The sequence below is a fragment of the Colobus angolensis genome, unplaced genomic scaffold (assembly GCF_000951035.1).
Source record: "Colobus angolensis palliatus isolate OR3802 unplaced genomic scaffold, Cang.pa_1.0 Scaffold82, whole genome shotgun sequence".
In the NCBI taxonomy this organism is placed as follows: Eukaryota; Metazoa; Chordata; class Mammalia; order Primates; family Cercopithecidae; genus Colobus; species Colobus angolensis.
The window spans coordinates 307,231-327,135 of NW_012122043.1; the positions used below are offsets into that span (position 1 = coordinate 307,231).

The 19,905-nt window shown below is 57.1% G+C and overlaps 1 protein-coding gene across 1 annotated transcript in view; it reads right to left on the reverse strand.

Moving 5' to 3' along the window:
* The window catches only part of D2HGDH (D-2-hydroxyglutarate dehydrogenase), a 25,363-nt gene extending 8,925 nt beyond the window's left edge, over window positions 1–16,438 (reverse strand). Inside the window, exons 1-7 of the mRNA XM_011929532.1 lie at window positions 16,358–16,438; window positions 15,291–15,430; window positions 14,224–14,417; window positions 13,176–13,344; window positions 7,943–8,086; window positions 6,643–6,785; window positions 607–772 (exon numbers count right to left, since the gene is read on the reverse strand). Of these exons, the coding sequence (XP_011784922.1) occupies window positions 607–772; window positions 6,643–6,785; window positions 7,943–8,086; window positions 13,176–13,344; window positions 14,224–14,417; window positions 15,291–15,378 (904 nt within the window). The 5' untranslated portion in view covers window positions 15,379–15,430; window positions 16,358–16,438. The remainder of the gene's footprint in view (window positions 1–606; window positions 773–6,642; window positions 6,786–7,942; window positions 8,087–13,175; window positions 13,345–14,223; window positions 14,418–15,290; window positions 15,431–16,357) is intronic.
* Window positions 16,439–19,905: the final 3,467 nt, after the last annotated feature.

Below are 19,905 nucleotides of genomic sequence, written 5' to 3' on the forward strand. Positions count from 1 at the left end.
AGGTTGCAGTGAGCCAAGATTGCACCACTGTACTCCAGCCAGGGTGACAAGAGCGAAACTCCATCTCAAAAAAAAAAAGAACTGATAGGATTGAAACATTTTCTTCCTATGAATTAACAGCTTGCATGTTAAAGCATGATTTTTCTGCAAAAAAAAAAAAGATGATCTGAACGTGGTTTTGAAATCCTCCCATCTGAAGGGGTGGCAGCAGCTGGGGGCTGCGAATCAAGCACAGAAAAGGCCTCGGGGCCAGGCCCTGTGAGAGGAGCCCCCTGAGACCTGTGTCCTGGCCTCTGGGGTTAAGGCTGATGCCCTCCAACCGTGCATCCCAGTGAAGATCCCGGAATGTTCTGGCAAGCTCAGCCACGCGCTCTGCCATCAAAAGTGCACAATGTCAGTCTTTTCCAAAATACTCAAAGTGAGTGTGACAATGATTAGGATTTTCCCTTCCCTGTCAGACACCGTGGTCCTGCCAGTGTCTACCGGAGATATGCTAAGCCAGAGCCCATGGTCAATCTGCCCTGCCTCGAAGCCTGGCGGGGCGACGGTGACCATGGCACCCACCACCCAGCACACGCAGGACCGTGGCCCCGGGGTGCCGCTCACCCAGATGGCCATAGCCCACCACGTGCTTGGCGCGTGGGCCAAGGCGGGCGCGCACGTCAGTCACAATGTCGTAGAGTTGCTCCAAGGGGAGGGAGAGGTCGTACTTGTACACGTAGCCGTCTCGGCTCAGCGCCTCTGTGATCCTTTCCCTCAGGGCCCACAGCATCTAGAGGATGAGACGAGATGAGACAAGGGCTGGCTATGGGAACAGCACCCGGGGACAGGGGGCACACCACACGGGGTTAGGGCAGTGGCAAGTTCTGTATCTTCACCAGGTGTGGCTCCGACCCTGGAATCGACCCAGGACAGTGAATGCCCCAGACCAGGTGTGGCTCTGACTCCGGATGGTGAATGCCCCAGACCAGGTGTGGCTCCGACCCCGGACAGTGAATGCCCCAGACCAGGTGTGGCTCCGACCCCGGACAGTGAATGCCCCAGACCAGGTGTGGCTCCGACCCAGGACAGTGAATGCCCCAGACCAGGTGTGGCTCTGACTCCGGATGGTGAATGCCCCAGACCAGGTGTGGCTCCGACCCCGGAATTGATCCCGGACAGTGAATGTTCCAGGCTCCACGACAGCACCGAGTACCCTGGAATCGACCCAGGACAGTGAATGCCCCAGACCAGGTGTGGCTCTGACTTCGGATGGTGAATGCCCCAGACCAGGTGTGGCTCCGACCCCGGACAGCAAATGCCCCAGACCAGGTGTGGCTCTGACTCCGGATGGTGAATGCCCCAGACCAGGTGTGGCTCCGACCCCGGACAGCAAATGCCCCAGACCAGGTGGGGCGCTGACTCTGGACGGTGAATGCCCCAGACCAGGTGTGGCTCTGATCCCGGATGGTGAATGCCCCAGACCAGGTGTGGCTCCGACCCCGGACAGCAAATGCCCCAGACCAGGTGTGGCGCTGACTCTGGACGGTGAATGCCCCAGACCAGGTGTGGCTCTGATCCCAGACAGCAAATGCCCCAGACCAGGTGTGGCTCCGACCCTGGAATTGATCCCGGACAGTGAATGTTCCAGGCTCCACGACAGCACCGAGTACCCTGGGACTCCGTCCGGCAATCAGGCGGCCGGGACACCTCATAGGAGGGGGGCAGTGACGATGGAAGGGGGAGGCGCACACCCTGCAGCCTCAGGTCATGTCACGGCACAGAGTGGCAAGGGCCAGGGAAGGCCTTGAGGATAAGGATGGGCCCCGGACGCTCCCTGAACCAGAGAAGGGCAGGGTAGGGAAGGGGGCACAAAGAGCCACCCAGGCAGACGGGAAGACAGCAGGGCCCAGGCAGCTCAAGGGGCATGTCGGGGCAGGAGGGAGGGACACGGCGGGCGGACCATGGGGAGGGAGGGACACGGCGGGCGGGTCGTGGGGAGGGAAGGACATGGTGAGCAGGTCGTGGGGGAGGAGGGACACGGCAGTCAGGCCAAGAGGGAGGAAGGATTCTGAAGAGGAACAGACGGTGCTGGCAGCTAAAGCGGAACCTGGGGCCAAATCCTGGGGCTCAGATCAACTGGCCTGTGGTTTGCTGGGCTTTTACTTGCTTCCAGCTTTCATTGTGGAGATCTGCACCACAAGAAGACAGAGCCATCCTCTCTGGGCTGCAGGACCATCTCTCCCCTGCAGGGTCCCAGCACCTGCCCCTCCAGAGACCCCATCATTTCAGGAAATTCTAAGAGAAAGACTTGGCTGGGCGCAGTGGCTCACACCTGTAATCCCAGAGCTTTGGGAGGCTGAGGCAGGAGGATGACTTGAGCCCATAAGTTTGAGACCAGCCTGAGCCACATAGGGAGACCCCGTCTCTTAAAAACAATAAAAATCGGCTGGGCCTGGTGGCTCACGCCTGTAATCCCCGCACTTTGGGAGGCCGAGGCGGGCAGATCACGAGGTCAGGTTATCGAGACCATCCTGGTTAACACAGTGAAACCCCATCTCTACTAAAAATACAAAACATTAGCCGGGCGTGGTGGCGGGCGTCTGTAGTCCCAGCTACTCCAGAGGCTGAGGCGGGAGAATGTCATGAACCTGGGAGGCGGAGCTTGCGGTGAGCCGAGATTTGCGCCACTGCACTCTAGCCTGGGTGACAGAGACAGACTCTGTCTTAAAAAAATAAATAAAAATAAAAAACAAATAAATAAAAATCAGCTGGTTTGGTGGTGGGCACCTGTAGAATCAGCTACTCAGGAGGCTGAGGCGGGAGGATCGCTTGAGCCCAGGAGGTTGAGGCTGCAGTGAGCTGCAACTGTGTCACTGCACTCCAGCCTGGGTGAGAGTGAGACTCTGTCTCAAAAAAAAGAAAAAAGACTCTGTTTTTTTGACATAACCACAATGCCACACTCACACTTTAAAAAATAACAACTCCTCACCATCACTTGGAATCTAGTCAGTGTCCAAAATTCCCCCATTTCCCCACCACCGATTTTTTATTTTTTTGAAGTCTCACCATGTTGCTCAGGCTGGTCTCAAACTCCTGGGCTCAAGTGATCCTCCTGCCTCTGTTGGGAGGAAGTCCCCCAAAAACTGGCCATAAACAAAATCTCTGTAGCAATGTAACACGTCCAGAAAGGCCATACGGCCTAAGCTGGAAGGTGTGAGTTTACAGAACGAGGTCAAGAACACCTGGCCCGCCCAGGGCGGAAAACCGCTTAAAGGCATTCTTAAGCCACAAACAAAAGCCTGAGCGATCTGTGTCTTAAGGGCATGTTCCTGCTGCAATTAATTCGGCCCATCCCTTCGTTTCCCTTAAGGGATACTTTTAATGAATTTAATATCTATAGAAACAATGCTAAGGACTGGTTTGCTGTTAATAAACACGTGGGTAAATCTCTGTCAGCTCTGAAGGCTGTGAGACCGGACTCCCCACTTCACACTTCTACATTTCTGCGTGTGTGTCTTTAACTCCTCTAACACCACTGGGTTAGGGTCTCCCGACGGAGCTGGCCTCGGCCTCCCAAAGCTCTGGGATTACAGGCCTGAGCCACCCGGCCGGCCCCTCTCAAACTTTTAGAGCTAGTTTGGTGAGATCAGCCCCTTGGGTCACGCCATGCCCTGAGCAACCGCGCCCTTCTGTAGACCCTTCGTCACAGCGGCACGGGCACGGCTGCAAGGCCGGCTTGGTGGGCACCTTGCTGCCTGCGGGGCCTTCCCACCTCCTCATCAGACCAGCCGCCCCGTGTGTCCCCGTGGCCACAAGATGGGCTCTCCCCTTGCCTGCCCACGCCTCAGTCACTTGGCTCCATGCCCACCATCTCTGGAAGGTTCTAGAACATGGCAGGCACCCCCCCTCAGGGCCTTGGTGCTCCTGCACCAGACTTTCTGCTCCCCACACCAAGTCTTTGCTGAAATGACCCCTCAGGGTCATCTTTCCAGCCCTCCCGGCACCCCCCGGCACACCCCATGACCCTGCCTGACCCTGCCCTCCTCCCCGGCGCTTCCTGGCTCTGAGGGGCTGTGGGCTGAGCTTGTTCCTTCTGCTGTGTGAGTTTCAGGGGTCAAGGCTTCTCCCGCCCTGGTCACTGCTGTCAGCCGGCAGGAACACGGCACAGGAGGCATCTCCCTAACAGGTTTGCTGAGTGACACGTGACGGGTGGACGGGCACTGCCAATCGGACCCACCGTGGTCACTACTCAGAAGAGCCCGGGGCGTCTGGCATGACCAGTGTGGCTTCCACTCAGGTGGGCTGAGGCTACAGCAGGGCCTGTGCAGGGCTGAGAGACCCCGTTAAACACAGGACCACTGCAGCAGCGGCTGGACCTGCGTAAGCCCCATTTTCTCAGCATGTCCAAAAACCCAGGGCTCCCAGAAGGGAAAGACCACAAAGTGGAAAGCAGAGAAGAATGGCTCCGGACCTGCCCACAGCCTCGCCAATGCCGGACAATAGCAGAGAAAAGCCTCAGAGCAACTGCACACAAGCACATATCCGGGTCAACCTGTCAAGCCGCACACCTAAGAAAGGGTGGTTTTGCTATCTGCAAAAAACAAAGGCCAGATCAGCCACCCGTGGAGCATGAGCCAGAGTGAGGTACTGACAGACATGCAAGGTCTCTCCCAAACCTGTCCCAGGAAGCTTCTGGAGGTGACTTTGTGAACAGAGAACCAGCCCCGCCCGGCCCTGTCCTGGTCATGAACCCGGCTCTGGGCATTAATGTTCAAGGCACAAGTCTAGGACTGGACCAGGCTGTGGAGGGGCTGGGGACTGATGGGCAGAGGCTGGGGGCGTCGGGGACAGCCCGACCTGGGGGTGGCGTGGGAGCTGGTAGGGAGGTTGGAGGTGTCGAGGGCAGCCCTCCTTTGTGGGGGTCGTGGGGGCTGATGTGTGGAGGCCGCGGTGTCAGGGTAGCCCTCCTCGGGATGGTGGGGGGGCTGCATGACTGCCACCCCAGCAAAGCAGCCAGTGTGGGATGAGGGTCCCCGCCCGCACCACCAAGGGCGGTTGGGCTCACGTTCCTGCCCCATCCCGAGCAGAAGCTGAGAGAAGCCCTGGGGGCCGCCCTGCTCTTTCTGCTGGGAAAACAGATTGGCCAGGCACCTGCTTCAGCCCGGGCCCCTGAACTGGAAGGCACAGGAGCAGATGCAGCCACAGCGATCACGCACACAGAACACGAGGGAGGGTGAGCCCATCTTCATGTGGTCACTGGGGCCTGGGGACTGCTTGTTACTGCAGCAGAATGTAGGGGAGCTGACTGTCACAGTCCACTTAGAAAAATGCAGGAAAGGCAGGCAGAGACCTAGGAAGGACGCACACTTGATCATGCCTCTCGGTCGACAGAGACGGCATCACACACCTGCCATTTGCCCAGAGGATGCCCCTGGGCCGGGCACCGGGACACAAGAGTGAGCCCAGCCAACCGCACCCCAGCCCTTGGGAGCAGACACGGTTTTGCCCAGAAGCAGTGGAATCAGGACAGTCAGGCGGCAAAGGTGAGGGGGGATATGGTAAGGGCAACACCCAGACTAACCTGAGCCTGGAACCAACTAAGCGGGAGTAAAGGCCTGCACCCACTGCCCAGACCCCGGTGACGGTGACCGAGGGCGCCCACTGCCCAGGCCCCAGTGAAGGTAACTGAGGGCTCCTCCCACCCAGGCCCTGGTGACGGTGACCGAGGGCGCCTCCCACTGCCCAGGCCCCAGTGAAGGTAACTAAGGGCTCCTCCTACCCAGGGCCTGGTGACCGAGGGCTACCATTAACCAAGCCCCGGTGACGGTGACCAAGGGCGCCCACTGCCCAGGCCCCAGTGGTGGTGACCGAGGGCTCCTCCCCTGCCCAGGCCCTGCTGACGGTGACCCAGGGCTCCCACTACCCCAGGCCCCAGTAACAATGACCGACGGCTCCCACAGCCCAGGCCCCGGTGATGGTGACCGAGGGCGCCTCCCACTGCCCAGGCCACAGTGACGGTGACCCAGGGCCACAGGCCCCAGTGACCCACCGTCGGCCACAGGCCCCAGTGACAATGACCGACGGCTCCCACAGCCCAGGCCCCGGTGATGGTGACCAAGGGCTGCTCCCACTGCCCAGGCCACAGTGACGGTGACCCAGGGCTCTCACTGCCCCAGGCCTTGCCCCTCCTTCCACTGGCATCCAAAAAGGACAAATAATCCGGTAACACAGTCAAGGCCCCTTCCTCCAGAAACTGCCCACCCTGGGACTCCCGGGTCCGGGCTAAGCCTCCACAGCCCCAGGGGTTCCTCCTGCCTCCACTCACTCCACACAACTCTAGGCAGAGCTGCCGCTGAATGGCCGCTGAACCACAGGCTGCGGGGGACCGGCAATGGCGCAGTCCCCGTGCTCATCCCACAGCATGTGGTTGGGGAAGGACACGGTGGGGAAGAAGTAGTTTTTAAATATTAATGAAAATGGCCTAGACACCAGGAATACATTTTCCATCCAAAGAGATTACTCTCTTAAAGCCGTGAAACCCAGTCACATTTCAGCCATACCCCGCACCGTTTAGGCTGCACCAATGACCCTTCCAGGCATCCCGAGACAAGGCTGGACTTGACGGACAGAGAGGGGACCTGCGAGCAGAACATGGGGCACCTTGACTTTCGTCTGGTCGGTGGCCATGGTCCCGTCAGTCACCAGGCCGGAGCCCAGTGCATGCTCCAGGAAGCTGCCCAGCTTCTCAGCATCATGGCCTGCGTTGGAGCCTGAAGTCTCGATGAGGACGTAAAACGGACTCTCTGAAAGGAAGCAAGCAAGGCAGAGTGAGCAGGGGCTCCGGCTTCCAGGGCAAGAATCAGGGCTGCTCGGGCGGAATGGCTGTGATAGCAACCATTGATCTTTCGAGGCCAAGAAGGACCCAGGCAGCCTGCGGAGCACACAGCTCTCTGGTTGAGCCGACTTTCAGGAGGTTTAAAAAGTTGTCTTTGGGCCGGGCGCGGTGGCTCAAGCCTGTAATCCTAGCACTTTGGGAGGCCGAGACGGGCGGATCACGAGGTCAGGAGATCGAGACTATCCTGGCTAACACGGTGAAACCCCGTCTCTACTAAAAATACAAAAAACTAGCCGGGCGAGGTGGCGGGCGCCTGTAGTCCTAGCTACTCCGGAGGCTGAGGCAGGAGAATGGCGTGAACCCGGGAGGCGGAGCTTGCAGTGAGCTGAGATCCGGCCACTGCACTCCAGCCTGGGCGACAGAGCGAGACTCCGTCTCAAAGAAAAAAAAAAAAAAAAAAAGTTGTCTTTGGCCAGGCACGGTGGTTCACACCTGTAATCCCAGCCCTTTGGAAGGCTGAGGTGGGTGGATCACCTGAGATCACGAGTTCGAGACCAGCCTGGCCAACATGGCAAAACCCCGTCTCTACTAAAAATACAAAAATTAGCCAAGCGTGGTGGCGGGCGCCTGTAATCTCAGCTACTCAGGAGGCTGAGGCAGGAGAAACGTTTGAACCCGGGAGGTGGAGGCTGCAGTGAGCCAAGATCGTGACATTGCACTCCAGCCTGGGCCACAGTGAGACACTCCATCCCTCCACAGAAAAAATTATTGGCTTTTTTCCCAGCATAAAAGTAAAACATGCTTACAGAAAGCAACATGGGAAAACAAAGAAAAGTAGAAATGGAAAGAAAGTCTCCCCACTCAGCAAAAATAGCCACTTAGTTCCTTCCCGTCCTTCTTGCAGATGATCAGGAAATCTGTGTAACTACAAACCTTACACAGGACCAGGGCACCCTATTCTTTGTCCTAAATATGTTAAGAGCAGCTTTCTTACACGTGAGCCCAACAGCCACTCCACGCTCCGCCCGGGCACCCTCCACCCCCCAGGGCCTCTGAGCCGTCCCATGTGTCCAGAGGTGCAAAAGGAGCTGCAGGACCAGCTGGCCCCTGCATGGGGGTCAGTACCTTGTACCGGGCTGGCCAGGTGGAGATGACGCCCGACCAGTTGCATGCACACAACATCCATGAACTCGAATGCAGACAGGATCTCGCCCAGCATCCCCTTGCAGGTGCTGAAGGTCTGCAGAACCTCAGCAAAGCCTGGACAGCCTGAAACGGGTCACAGCACGTCAAGCACTGCACAGAGCCAAGCCCAGCCCACCCAAGTCCCCCTTCAAAGCAGCAACATCAGCCCGACTCATGTGGGGTGAGCTAGGCAGCCACGAGGAGTGCAAGGGCTGGCACTCCAAGAAACAGCCCAGGGTTCGCCTGGCAGGTACACGCCTGGTATCACCACCAGCATCAGATCAGGAGGGGAAGGCGCCGAAGAACCACACAGCACCTGAGACAGCAGTGGGACTCAGAGGGGGCATATCTTGGGAATTCTGCAAACACAGGGCCAGCAACAGGGAGCCTTTGGGAATGGCTGCATTTCTCTTAACACAATCAGCACTCAGGTCTTCCCTGCACGCAGGACCTCATCCAACAGGCGTTTACCAGACACCCTGAGCTCCCTGCGGTGCTCCAGAGTTGGGGGACTACCAGCAAGGCCCCTGCCCTGGGGAAGCCGACCCTCAAGGACAAAGATGGAAAGGAACTGAGTGGAGGTGTCCACAGGTGTCCAGCCCCAGAGATGCTGCAGCAGGAGGGGGGCCTGCCCACCTTTCAGGGCGAGATGGGGAAGCAATGTGAAGGCACGTGGGTATCAGAGAAGAATTTTCCAGAGAGAAGGTCTCACAAGTGCAGAGGCTGGAGGCAGACACCTGCACTGGGTGACACAGGAACACCTCGAGGCCTGTGACCCAAGTGCCATAATGGGGTGTGGCTGCAGATGCACAGAGGCCAGGGTGTCAGTGGTGTTGGAGGGTCTGGCGGTGGCTGCAGACGCGCAGAGGCCAGGCTGTGGGAGGTGTCGGTGGTGTTGGAGGGTCTAGCAGTGGGGACTTGGCATCTCGCTCAGAGTGGGTGGGAAGCCCCAGGAAGTGGGACAAGAGTGCCACGTGGGAAGTCACCCCAGCCGCAGGAGGGCAGGAGCCAGGGCTGCCCGGGGCCCTGGAGAGCCGGACTGAGCCCACGAGCACACGGGACACCAGGGCCATCCTCATAGGCCTGTTCTACACGGTTTAGATGTGGGTGTGGCACAAAGAGGCGAGTGACTCCTATCTGAGACCTGGAGGCAGGAAAAGCAGGATGCGGCAGCCGGGCTGGCCTGGGGCTCCCAGGACCACAGGCAGGGGGCACACAGGTGACTGCAGTTGGAGTGGGATCAGAGCAGAGAGCAGAAAACAGAAAACGTGGATGAAGAGGACCCACTGATCCAGACAGCACTGCCACCCAGAGAGAGTCTGGCAGAAGCAGTCAGGGCTGCCCCAGCCATTCCAGGGTCAGGGGTGAGGAGCCCCACCAGGGGCTGAAGGTGGAGGGTAGGCAAGAAGGGGGTATGGGGGCAGCATCACAGGCCAGGCTTGTGCCAGAGGCAACGGGCGAGAGGGGCAATGAGAACTGATGGCTGGGTTGGTGGTGGGAGGACAGTGAGTGGCAGCCTTGGTGGAGGGGCACCAGTGAAGCGGGCAAGTCCTGATTAGGGCAGATCCAGGAGAAGGGGCCTCCACCCAGCAGCGATGGGCTAGGCCACGTGACCCAGCGCCCAGTGAAAACACCACAAACGCTGGGCCAGAAAACACCGAAGAAAAATGCTGAAGAGGCCGGGCGCGGTGGCTCACGCCTGTAATCCCACACTCCGGGAGGCCGAGGCGGGCAGATCACTGGAGGTCAGGAGCTGGAGACCAGCCTAGCCAACATGGCGATACCTGCCTCTACTAAAAATACAAAAATTAGCTGGACGTGGTGGCAGGTGCCTGTAATCCAAGCTACTTGGGCGGCTGAGGCAGGAGAATTGCTTGAACCAGGAGGCGGAGGTTTCAGTGAGCCGAGATCGCGCCACTGCACTCCAGCCTGGGCGACAAGAGTGAGACTCTGTCCCAGAAAAAAAACCACACTGAAGAGTGTCAAGAGCAAGGGAAGAGCCTGCCCTGGGGGCTGAGCAGCACCAAGCCCAGTGCCGCTCTTGGCCGACAGCCCTCGCCCCGCCAGCAGGTTTGGCCTCAGGCTTCCCAGCCCACCCAGAGAGAGGAATCCAGGAGACCCCCACGGGGCCACATCTTAGGAGTCAGGGCCAGAAGCAAGCCTGCTTGCCCCGAAGACTGCAGGGGAAGTGGTTGAACAGAATGAGAAAAAAGCACAATGGAGCCTGGCGCAGGCGTTCATGCCTGTAGCCCCAGCATTTTGGGAGGCCAAGGCAGGATAATTGGTTGAACTCAGGAGTTCAAGACCAGCCTGGGCATCACGGTGAGACCCTGTCTCTACAAAACAATTTTAAAAAATTAGCCAGGCATGGTGGTACACACCTGGTCCCAGCTACTTGGGAGGCTGAGGCAGGAGGATCCCTTTAGCACAGGAGGTCAGGGCTGCAGCGAGCCACGATTGCACCACTGGTTGGCAGCCTGGGAAATTACACCACTGCACTCCTCTCAAAAATATACAGAAGAATAATATTAAAAAAAAAAAAAACACTTTCCTGATAAATCATGACCCTGGATCGGCCCTACACAGCCCTGTACTGACTTGCTGCCTGGGAGGTTCACAGAGTTTCATCCTATGAACTTGGCCGCTCCCAGGCTGCACAGACCCAAAACCTGCCAAGCAAAAGCAGAAACAAACCCTCTCTGAAGGAAGGTGCTTTGTCTTTGGCATCTAGGAACCCCTACAAATAATTCTTCAAACGTAATGCGCTGAACACTGCCACAGCCAGCCAAGCACACGAGAAACTAAGGAGCCAGGAGGGGGAACCAGCAGGAACAACAGGCTGGTGCAGTGGCTCAGGCTCACACCTATAACCCCCACACTTTAGGAGGCCACGGTGGGAGGATCGTTTGAGCCCAGGAGTTCAAGAGCAGCCTACGCAACATAATGAGACCCTGTTTCTACACACAATTTTTTAAAAGCTGCCTAGGCATGGTGGTGTGCACCTGTAATCCCAGCTACTCCGGAGGATGGCTTGGGCCCAGGGACTGTGACCACACCACTGCACTCCAGCTTGGGCAACAGAGTGAGACCTTGTCTCTAAAAAAACTTTTACAGACTGACTACAGGCTTGAAAAAATGGAATTGCCTGATTATAAAACATCATAAAAAATTATTCAAAGTTTTTTTTTTTTTTTTGAGACAGAGTCTCGCTCTGTCACCCAGGCTGGAGTGTAATGGCGCAATCTCAGCCCACTGCAACCTCTGCCTTCTGGTTTCAAGCGATTCTCCTGCCTCAGCCTCCCAAATAGCTGGGATTACAGGCGTCCACCACCATGCCCGGCTAATTTTTGTATTTTTAATAGAGACGGCGTTTCACCCTCTTGATCAGGCTGGTCTTGAACTTCTGACCTTGTGATCTGGCTGCCTCAGCCTCCCAAAGTGCTGGGATTATAGGTGTGAGCCACTGCGCCCAGCCTAATTTTTGTACTTTCAGTAGAAATGGGGTTTCATCATGTTGGCCAGGCTGGTCTCAAACTCCCGACCTCAAGTGACCCACCCACCTCGGCCTCCCAAAGTGCTGGGATTATAGATGACAAACTATGTTTAAAGACACAAATGGTGAGCTTGAGAATACCTAGAATAAAAAACTATAAAAAGTGACATTGCGGATTTGAAAAAAATAATAAAACTTCTAGAAATAAAAAACTTTCATAATCAAAATGTAAAACTCAATGGGCAGAGTGAACCATCCATGGAGGGTTCAGCAGCATATAAAACACAGCAGAAGGGGGCATTCGTGAACTGGAAGACAGATGAGAAGAAATCACGCAGAATGCAGCACAGAGAGACACGATGATGACAACATGGAGGGGAGATTAAGAGACAGAGAAGATGGATGAGACGTTCTATCCTGAATCACATTCCCAAAAGGAGAGGAAAACACAGGCAATATCTGAAGCAGTAACGGCTAAGAATTTCTAGAACTGGTAAAAGATGCCAAGTCACAGGTTTAAGAAATTCAGTAATTCCAAAGAGATGAAAAAGAACTAACACCACACACTGAAAACTTGAGAAGATCAAAAAGGACGATGTTTAAAGTGGCCCACAGGGGGCCGGGAGAGAGGCAGAATCCCTTCACAGCAGCGCCTACAGACAGCGAAGTACCCAACAGCAAGGAGGCCAGAGGACAGGGGGCAGCATTTCCACCGAGATGAAAGAAAACAAACGACAGCCGGCAGCCGTGTGCCTGCGAAGAAGAGCCTTCAAGAATGAGGGTGAAATAAAGGTATTTTCAGACACACCAGAAGTGAGGAAGTGGTCACCAGGAGACCTTTACCTCAGGAAATGAACAAGCATATGTTTGCAGCATACTCCCAAACGGAAGATCGGATGCAAGACAGTGGAAGGCAGAGACAGTGGCCATAAAATAACAATCCTGGTGAGATTGCTTAAATACGGAACACACATCACGAGATGTAAGTGCTGAGGGAACAAGCGGAGTCTCAGCAGCCTCCAGGGCTGCCCAATCTTCTGGCAGCTCAAGACACTGAACTGGGAGTTGGTGAGCTAGACCCGCCACCACTCACGCGAAGACTGCTGGGCTGTGCGACTTCTGAACTCCTGAGGAGGAGATGCTGGATGAAGCCGCCCGATTCAGACGAAGCAAGAAAGGAGACAAAGGCACGTCCTGGGAGAACCGAAGAAGCGGCCGTGAGGAAAGCAGGCCTGTGGAGACACGGCAGCAGGCAGGTCTGCTGAGACCCCCAATCTGGGCTGACTAGGGAAGACCCCCATTACAGGAGGGAATTCTTCATCCCCACGGTAACGAAGAGTGGTGCCCTGAACTGATGCCAAATGACAGCACGTCCCTCAATCTTACACCACAAGCTACTTAACCAGCACAATGGGGCGAAGGAGGCAACACAAGCCTCAGTTTGGTTATGAAACGACGTGTCCTCTGACCAGAGACAGAGACAGGCCTCACTCCAGACCTTTACCCACGACCACCAGGAAGGCCAGGCCCTGGATTTGATTCCCTTGGAAGCAGAGATGTCAGGAGACACGGGAACTGACGGTCCTGGAGGGTTCCCTCCATCCCCTTCCTCACACCAGCACCGTCAGAGCAGACGCTCGAGCCCAACTCCGTCTCAAGGCACCAATCGAGGAAGCCTACCGAGGAAAGCCACGTTCACAGCCCTGGGCTTGGGGGGACACAGGATGGACACCGCAGTGATGACCCCCAAAGTGCCCTCCGACCCGATGAACAGCTGCTTCAGATCATAGCCCGTGTTGTCCTTCCTCAGGGAGGTCAGGCAGTCCAGGATGGTGCCGTCGGCCAACACCTGGGGGCGAAGAGAAGCGCGTTCACCCACCTGCCAGCCTCCTGACACCGCGTCGGTCGCCTCCGGGGCCAGGTGTCACTGCTGCAACAGCCTGCGGTCATGCCAAGAGGCTGAAGGATGGACTTTCCTCCCACACGAGTCACACCCCTCCACACACAGCAGCTCACGGGGTTGGGGGCAGTGGGGAGGCTCCCTGGGAGTAGGGCATTGAGAACGCAGAAAAGAGCCAAGCCCAGGACCCAGCCACCTCCGGACCCACCAGCCGTAAGGCATCAAAGCTCCCAAGCTGCCGGCCTCTCCGTGTCCTGTGTGCTGGTACTGTGAGTCGGAGGCTTATACAGCTCGTGAGTGCAAGAAAGTAATTTATAATGAAGATAATCAGTGGCTGGCCAGAATAAAAGCTACTGGAGCGTCATAATTTACTGGATGGCAGCAAAGCATGGTTTTGTGTTTGCTTTGTCCACTTGGGTAAACAGGACAGAGAGCTCTGCCCATGACACTCGGCTGGTGAGGGTGCGGGGAAACGGAGGGGCCCTGGAGGAACAGCGGTCGACAGAAGGTCACGAAGCTGACCCTGGATGAGCCTTCCTTCATACCCAGCTCCCGGAAGCCCACCACTGCCAGGGCGGTGGCCCCTGTAACTGCATCCTCTCCGTGTGGCCCTGAGGCAGTGGACACAAGCTCACCCTCTCATGGGAGGGCAGGGCAGGGCCAGGCCTCCCCCAGTATGTAGCCCACACGTCCCTGAGGGGCCCAGGGCCAGGAACCAAGACCTCCCCACCGAGGGGCCCCATGCACCTGCACCACCACCTGGACCCACGAGAGCCGCAAGAGGACACCCCATGGCCACCTCTGCGCCAAGCGGCTGCCCCAGCTCACCACTTCCAGGCCCAGGACAGTCCCATGCAGTGAGCCGTATCGAAGAAACCGCAGGCCCCCGGCGTTGGTTGCCACGTTTCCCCCGATGTGGCAGCTGCCCTTGGCTCCTAAGTCCAGCGGCATGATAAAGTCCCGTTCCTCCACGTAGCGGCTCAGCTCCTCTAGGACGCAGCCCGCCTGGCAAACCAGAATTCCTGCAGAGAGCGACCAGGCTGCCACAGCACTCGGCTTCCAGTGGGCCCGGGGCTGGTGGGGCCCACCCCCATCCTGCACAGGCAGGCCACCCAGAAGGAACATCAGCCTCAGCGCCCGGGCCGAGGAGAAGAGGCGCCCCCACATCACTGGCCCAAGGCTGAACACATCCGGGCCTAACAGGACCTTTATGATTATAGTGACACAAAAGAAAAATGGGTAACATGAAAAGAGAGGGAAAAACTTCCTGCCCACACATGCTCCTGGAAAGGAGCAGAAGGGGGAAGATTCTCGGCTGGGGCTGAACCTGGCCCTGGGCACGTGGGACAGTGTCTGGAGACATTCTGGGCTGGGGGTGCCGTGGGCACCTCGTAGGCAGAGGCCAGGGATGCTGCTCAACACCCTACAGTGCAGGTGCCTGACCAGAGAGTGACCGGGGCCTGGAGCCCGGCCTTGTGGGGAGAGGCCCAGCTCCAGAGCAGGACCCTGGCACGCTGGGTCTGCCGCGCCACGTGACCACAGGATCCCCTCACGCCTGCCACGCCCTGGCGCCCTGGGTCTGCCGTGCCATGTGAGCACAGGATCCCCTCTGCCTGCCACTCTGCACCGCACACACCTCCAGAGCGGGTTGGAGCCAGAAGGGACCGGAGTGACAGCCCTCACCACACGTCATCAAAGTGACCCCACAGCAGGCATGTCTGGAGGGGCCAGGCGAGGTGGGGCTGGGCGGCCAGGCTACAGACGCTGGTTCTTTCCCCAGCCCCGGCCCTGACTCATTCGCCCACCCAAGCATTGCAAGTCGCAGACGCTGGCAAGGAAGAACTCCACCAGCACCAGGAGCAACACCTGGGCCCCGAGGGGCAGCACAGGCTCACCAGACACACTGTGGAAGCTGAGGACCTGGTTCATGCGGGCAGTGGAGAGGATGATCTCGTCAAAGACGGGGACGCTGCCACCCACCATGCCTGTGTTGCCCCCCTGCGGGTTCACGGCCAGGTTCCTCTCGTGGCAGTGCCTGGGATGAGGACAGGAAGGACATCGGGGCTCTGTCCCCACCCCCACGCCACCATCCCCAAGGACACGCCACAGGACCAGTGCCTGACCCCAAATCCTGATTACTCTGCTCTGCCTGCAGCCCCGGCGGGGGTTCCTCCCCAGCCCACGCATGTGAGTGATTCTGAGGAAGGACAGATGCCAATCCAGGAGCCGTGCACAGGGTGACGGAAGTGGAGGCCCCGATTCTAATGTCCAAAAGACTTCCCTCACAGGACAGAACGTCCTACACGCCCCGCTCCCGTCCTTCCTGTTCACACTGTGCTCACAGAGGGCCCAGCCCAGGGCTCCTCGACCGCACTGCCCCTTCCACCCTCTGCCTGCATCTCCCCACCCTTGGCCCATCCTCCCCCAGATGTGTGCCCAGGGATACCTCCCTCCTAACCAGTCTGCACCTTTGCAAAGCCCCAAAGCCTTGAGCACACCCAATGGGTAAGGGTTTGGAGAAACCAAAGCTCCCTGACCTGGAGAGGAATCTGCCCACGTACATTAAATAAACCCTGGAGGCAGCAAGCCCCAGGGACGGAGTTTAACAGAGTAAGTGCAAATTGCCACAAAGTACCTGCTGAGGATGATCTAAAGCACTGTCTACAATCATGGAAACCTGGAGACCAGTGCCACCCTGTAGCGTGTCCATGGGGGAGGATCTTTGCTGTTACAGACGGTGCCAAGAAATGTGCAGGGGCATTGCCAAATGGGGGGAAATGATTACACACCATAGATGCATTGAGATAGCGCTTAAAAACCACAGAACAAACACTGAGACACACAAACCCAGATGTCATCGGCTGGCTTCGCACCGCGTCACGCCAGCTGCCCACGGGCTCCACGAGGAAATGACTGGCAGGCAACACAGAAGGGCTTGGGGAGCCGGGCGCCACCACCTCACCTGAGGATGTGGGACACCTCCTCCGAGGTCCGTGGCCTCAGCAGCACCTTGCTAGAGCCTGTGACAGGAAGGAGACCCCGTGAGACAGCGTGGGAGGAGCTGCAGATGAGGCAACTGGGCGCTCTCCCCAGAGTGAGCTTTTTCTTTTGGAGACGGAGTCTCACTCTGTCGCCCAGGCTGGAGGGCAGTGGCACGATCTTGGCTCATTGCAAACTCTCCCTCCCGGGTTCAAGCAATTCTCCTGCCTCAGCCTCCCGAGTAGCTGGGATTACAGGCACCCGCCACCACATCTGGCTAAATTTTGTATTTTTAGTAGAGATGGGGTTTCACCACGTTGGCCAGGCTGGTCTTGAACTCCTGACCTCGTGATCTGCCCACCGTGGCCTCCCAAAGTGCTGGGATTACAGGCGTGAGCCACCATGCCCAGCCCCCAGACAGTGATCTTATTTGGGAAGCTGAGGAGAGAGAATCACCTGAGCCCAGGAGGTCGAGGCTGCAGTGAGCTATGATCGCAACACTGCACTCCAGCCTGGGTGACAGAGCAAGACCCCGTCTCTAAAAAACCAAAACTAGTTCCCACGTGGGAGGTGGCAGGCCGGGCACTGGGCAGTGTGCAGAGGTGGGTGAGGCTGGGCCCATGGACGAGAGTCCCACGGGCCAGGCATTGGCGGCTCTGAGGTTGCCCACCCACTTGTGGTGAGGTCAGCTCGGTCCCATGGTAACGGGCTGTCTGCAGGCTTCCCTCCTGCCACGCCACCACACTTCGTTCCGTGATGTGTGTGCACCGCACACGCAGACACTCCAGAGCTTGTGGACATCCTGTCGCTCCTCAAGCTTCACCCATTAACATCTTTGATTATCTTAGACCGAATCAGTTACTAGGATGGTTGCCAACGAGTGATTTTCCTAAATCCAACCGTCCACCTACATTTCCTTTTATTTCTTTTGAGACAGGGTCTCACTCTGTCACCCAGGCTGAAGTGCAGTGGTACAATCACAGCTCACTGCAGCCTCAACCTCCTGGGCTCAAGTGATCCTCCCACCTCAGCCTCCCAGGTAGCTGGGACTACAGGTGCCTGCCACCACGCTCGGCTAATTTTGATATTTTTAGTAGAAACAGGGTTTCACCATGTTCCCCAGGCTGGTCTTGAACTCATGGCCTCAAGCAATCCACTCACCTCAGCCTCCCTAAGGGCTGGGGTTACAGGCATGAGTTGCCGCGCCTGGCCTCTTAGCTGACTCTGCCACGAGGGAGGGCTTTCCCCTTGCTCCCACTGACATGTTTATGTAGCTGCTTATTCACAGTGATGAGGGCTCTCGGCTTCTCATTTTATTCACTGGGCTGTAAGTCTTGGCTGCCTTATTTGCTGAGTGCCTGGATGTGACCATGTGACCAATGGGAGCCCTCTAAGCTAGTTGGCTGGTGTTGCTAACCACTGCTGCCCCAGGTGAGCTGGCGTCTTTCTGCCTTTGGGTTTCCTTGAGACGACTTTCCCAGGTGATGGGGGCTGCAGACAGACAGCAGGTGCAGTCACAGGTGCCCGTCACCTCTTCACAGAGCTCTGAGAACCAGGCTGTGGTGTCCACCTTACTTTTCTGATCGGAAAGTCACTTAATCTCTTTTTCATCAAACCAGCAATGTTTGCAGAGGGGCCTGCTGGGCGCATGGGCCTTGGCCAACACTTCAGCACAGCACCTGAGGGAACTGTGGCACCTGCGCTCGCTGCATCCCTGTCCCAGACTCAGCTCGGGAGCCCCAGGACTCATGGCAAAGCTTTCGACTTGGGCACACTTGGGACGCACTGTGACAGGGTTCTCAACACATACATGAGCGTACCCCAGAATGCAGGCCAGGCTGCATTCCAGACACAGAATGCGGACAGAAGGACAGAATTTCCCACTCCTGTGATATTTACCTTCTAACGGGAAGGATAAAAAGGACGGCTCCCTCCCAGTGGTCCAGTGTTAACGATGGGAGCCCCACAAAGAGAGAGGGGGCCGTGGGGGCAGAGCCGCCAGAGGTGACGCAAGGGTCCAGCCTGTTTTCACACCGCGAAACCCCACCTTCCCGCCACTGCAGGCATGCTCACTAAACATCTGCAGCATCCATCCTCAGCAAATGGTCTAGATTTTTGAATATGATGCTTAATGAGTTTTCAGAAGTCTAGACACGCTTTCTCCCCAAAAGCAAGCCACACTAAGGGGCAATTCATCTAAAATTCAACAACTAAGCCTCACCTCAGTAAACACCTACTGAGCAGACATTCAGGACCAAACCTGTGGACTCAAAGATGAGTGAAATTCAGCCTTGCCCTCACAAACCTCCGGGCAGCAGGATGCAGAGGAAGGTGCCCTCCCACAGGCGCACACAGACACTGAGGGGCGGCCCTGCAGCAAGACAGGGTGTCCATGGCCACGGACTTCCAAAAAGGGTGCTGACTGGAGAGAGGGGTCCCAGGGGGACAGCCAATTCTTGCCCAGTCAGGCTCAGGCAAGGCAGGGGAGAGGAATAGTGTGACCACCCCTCAATCTCAGTTACAGCTTCCACCCCACTCCTGCAAGCCCTGGGAGAGCCCCCTTGCCCACTAGGGCGGCAGCAGCATAGCCCAGGGTGCTGGCCTCTGTGCAGGCTGGGAGCACGGGGATCCAAGCCTTGTGCTCAAGGCTCACGCTAGGTTCCTGCCCCACTCACCCACATGGCGTTCCCAAGGCAGTGGCTCCAAGCCCCATTTTGTAGGGCGGGCACTGAGGGTCAACTGCCCAGGGCCACCCAGGCAGCAGTGCTGAGCCAGGACTGGGGCCTGACTTAGCCAAGCCCAGAGTGGGCGTCCATCCTCACCTGGCACCAGCGACAACACTCATGAGCCCGCAGGCCCTGGGCCATGGTGGACGCTCAAGGCTGTAGCTTGAGATCACCCCAGAGGGGTCCTTCTTTAGGGAGCAGGGTGAGGGTGGGGGCCGTTCCACTCAAGAGAGCTCCTACGTAGTGACCATTGGTCCAGCAATTTCCAGTGACTCCCAGCCTTTCTGCAGGGAAAGAGCTGCCTCCAATATCTAAGCCTAGACCCCAGTTCAACTTGCTAACTTTCCAAACTGTTTTAACATACACTGCACTCCCAGATTACATGGTCTGGAAACTTTTGAGTGTTCTTAATACTTTCAATCTTCTACAAAGGCCAAAACAACAACAAAAAAAGATAAAAACAATTCCAGATCTTCCCAATGACAGCACACTGGGTGCTACGTTCAGCCCCAGGACCTGGTGCCAGTGCTACAGGTTTAACTACATCATTTTGTTGTAAATTAGAGTCAACCAATTCTCTTCTACCTCGCTTTACTATTTTAGCCAGAACATCATGTTGATTTTTTAAAATTGTGTAAGCACATAGGTTATGTTATCTCAGAAATCATTTTCTTCTGTCACACAGGTTAGAGAGCAGTGGTACCATCACAGTTACTGCAGCCTCAACCTCCCAGGCTGAAGCTGTCCTCCCACCTCAGCCTCCCAAGTAGCTGGGACCACAGACACACGCCACCACACCCAGCTA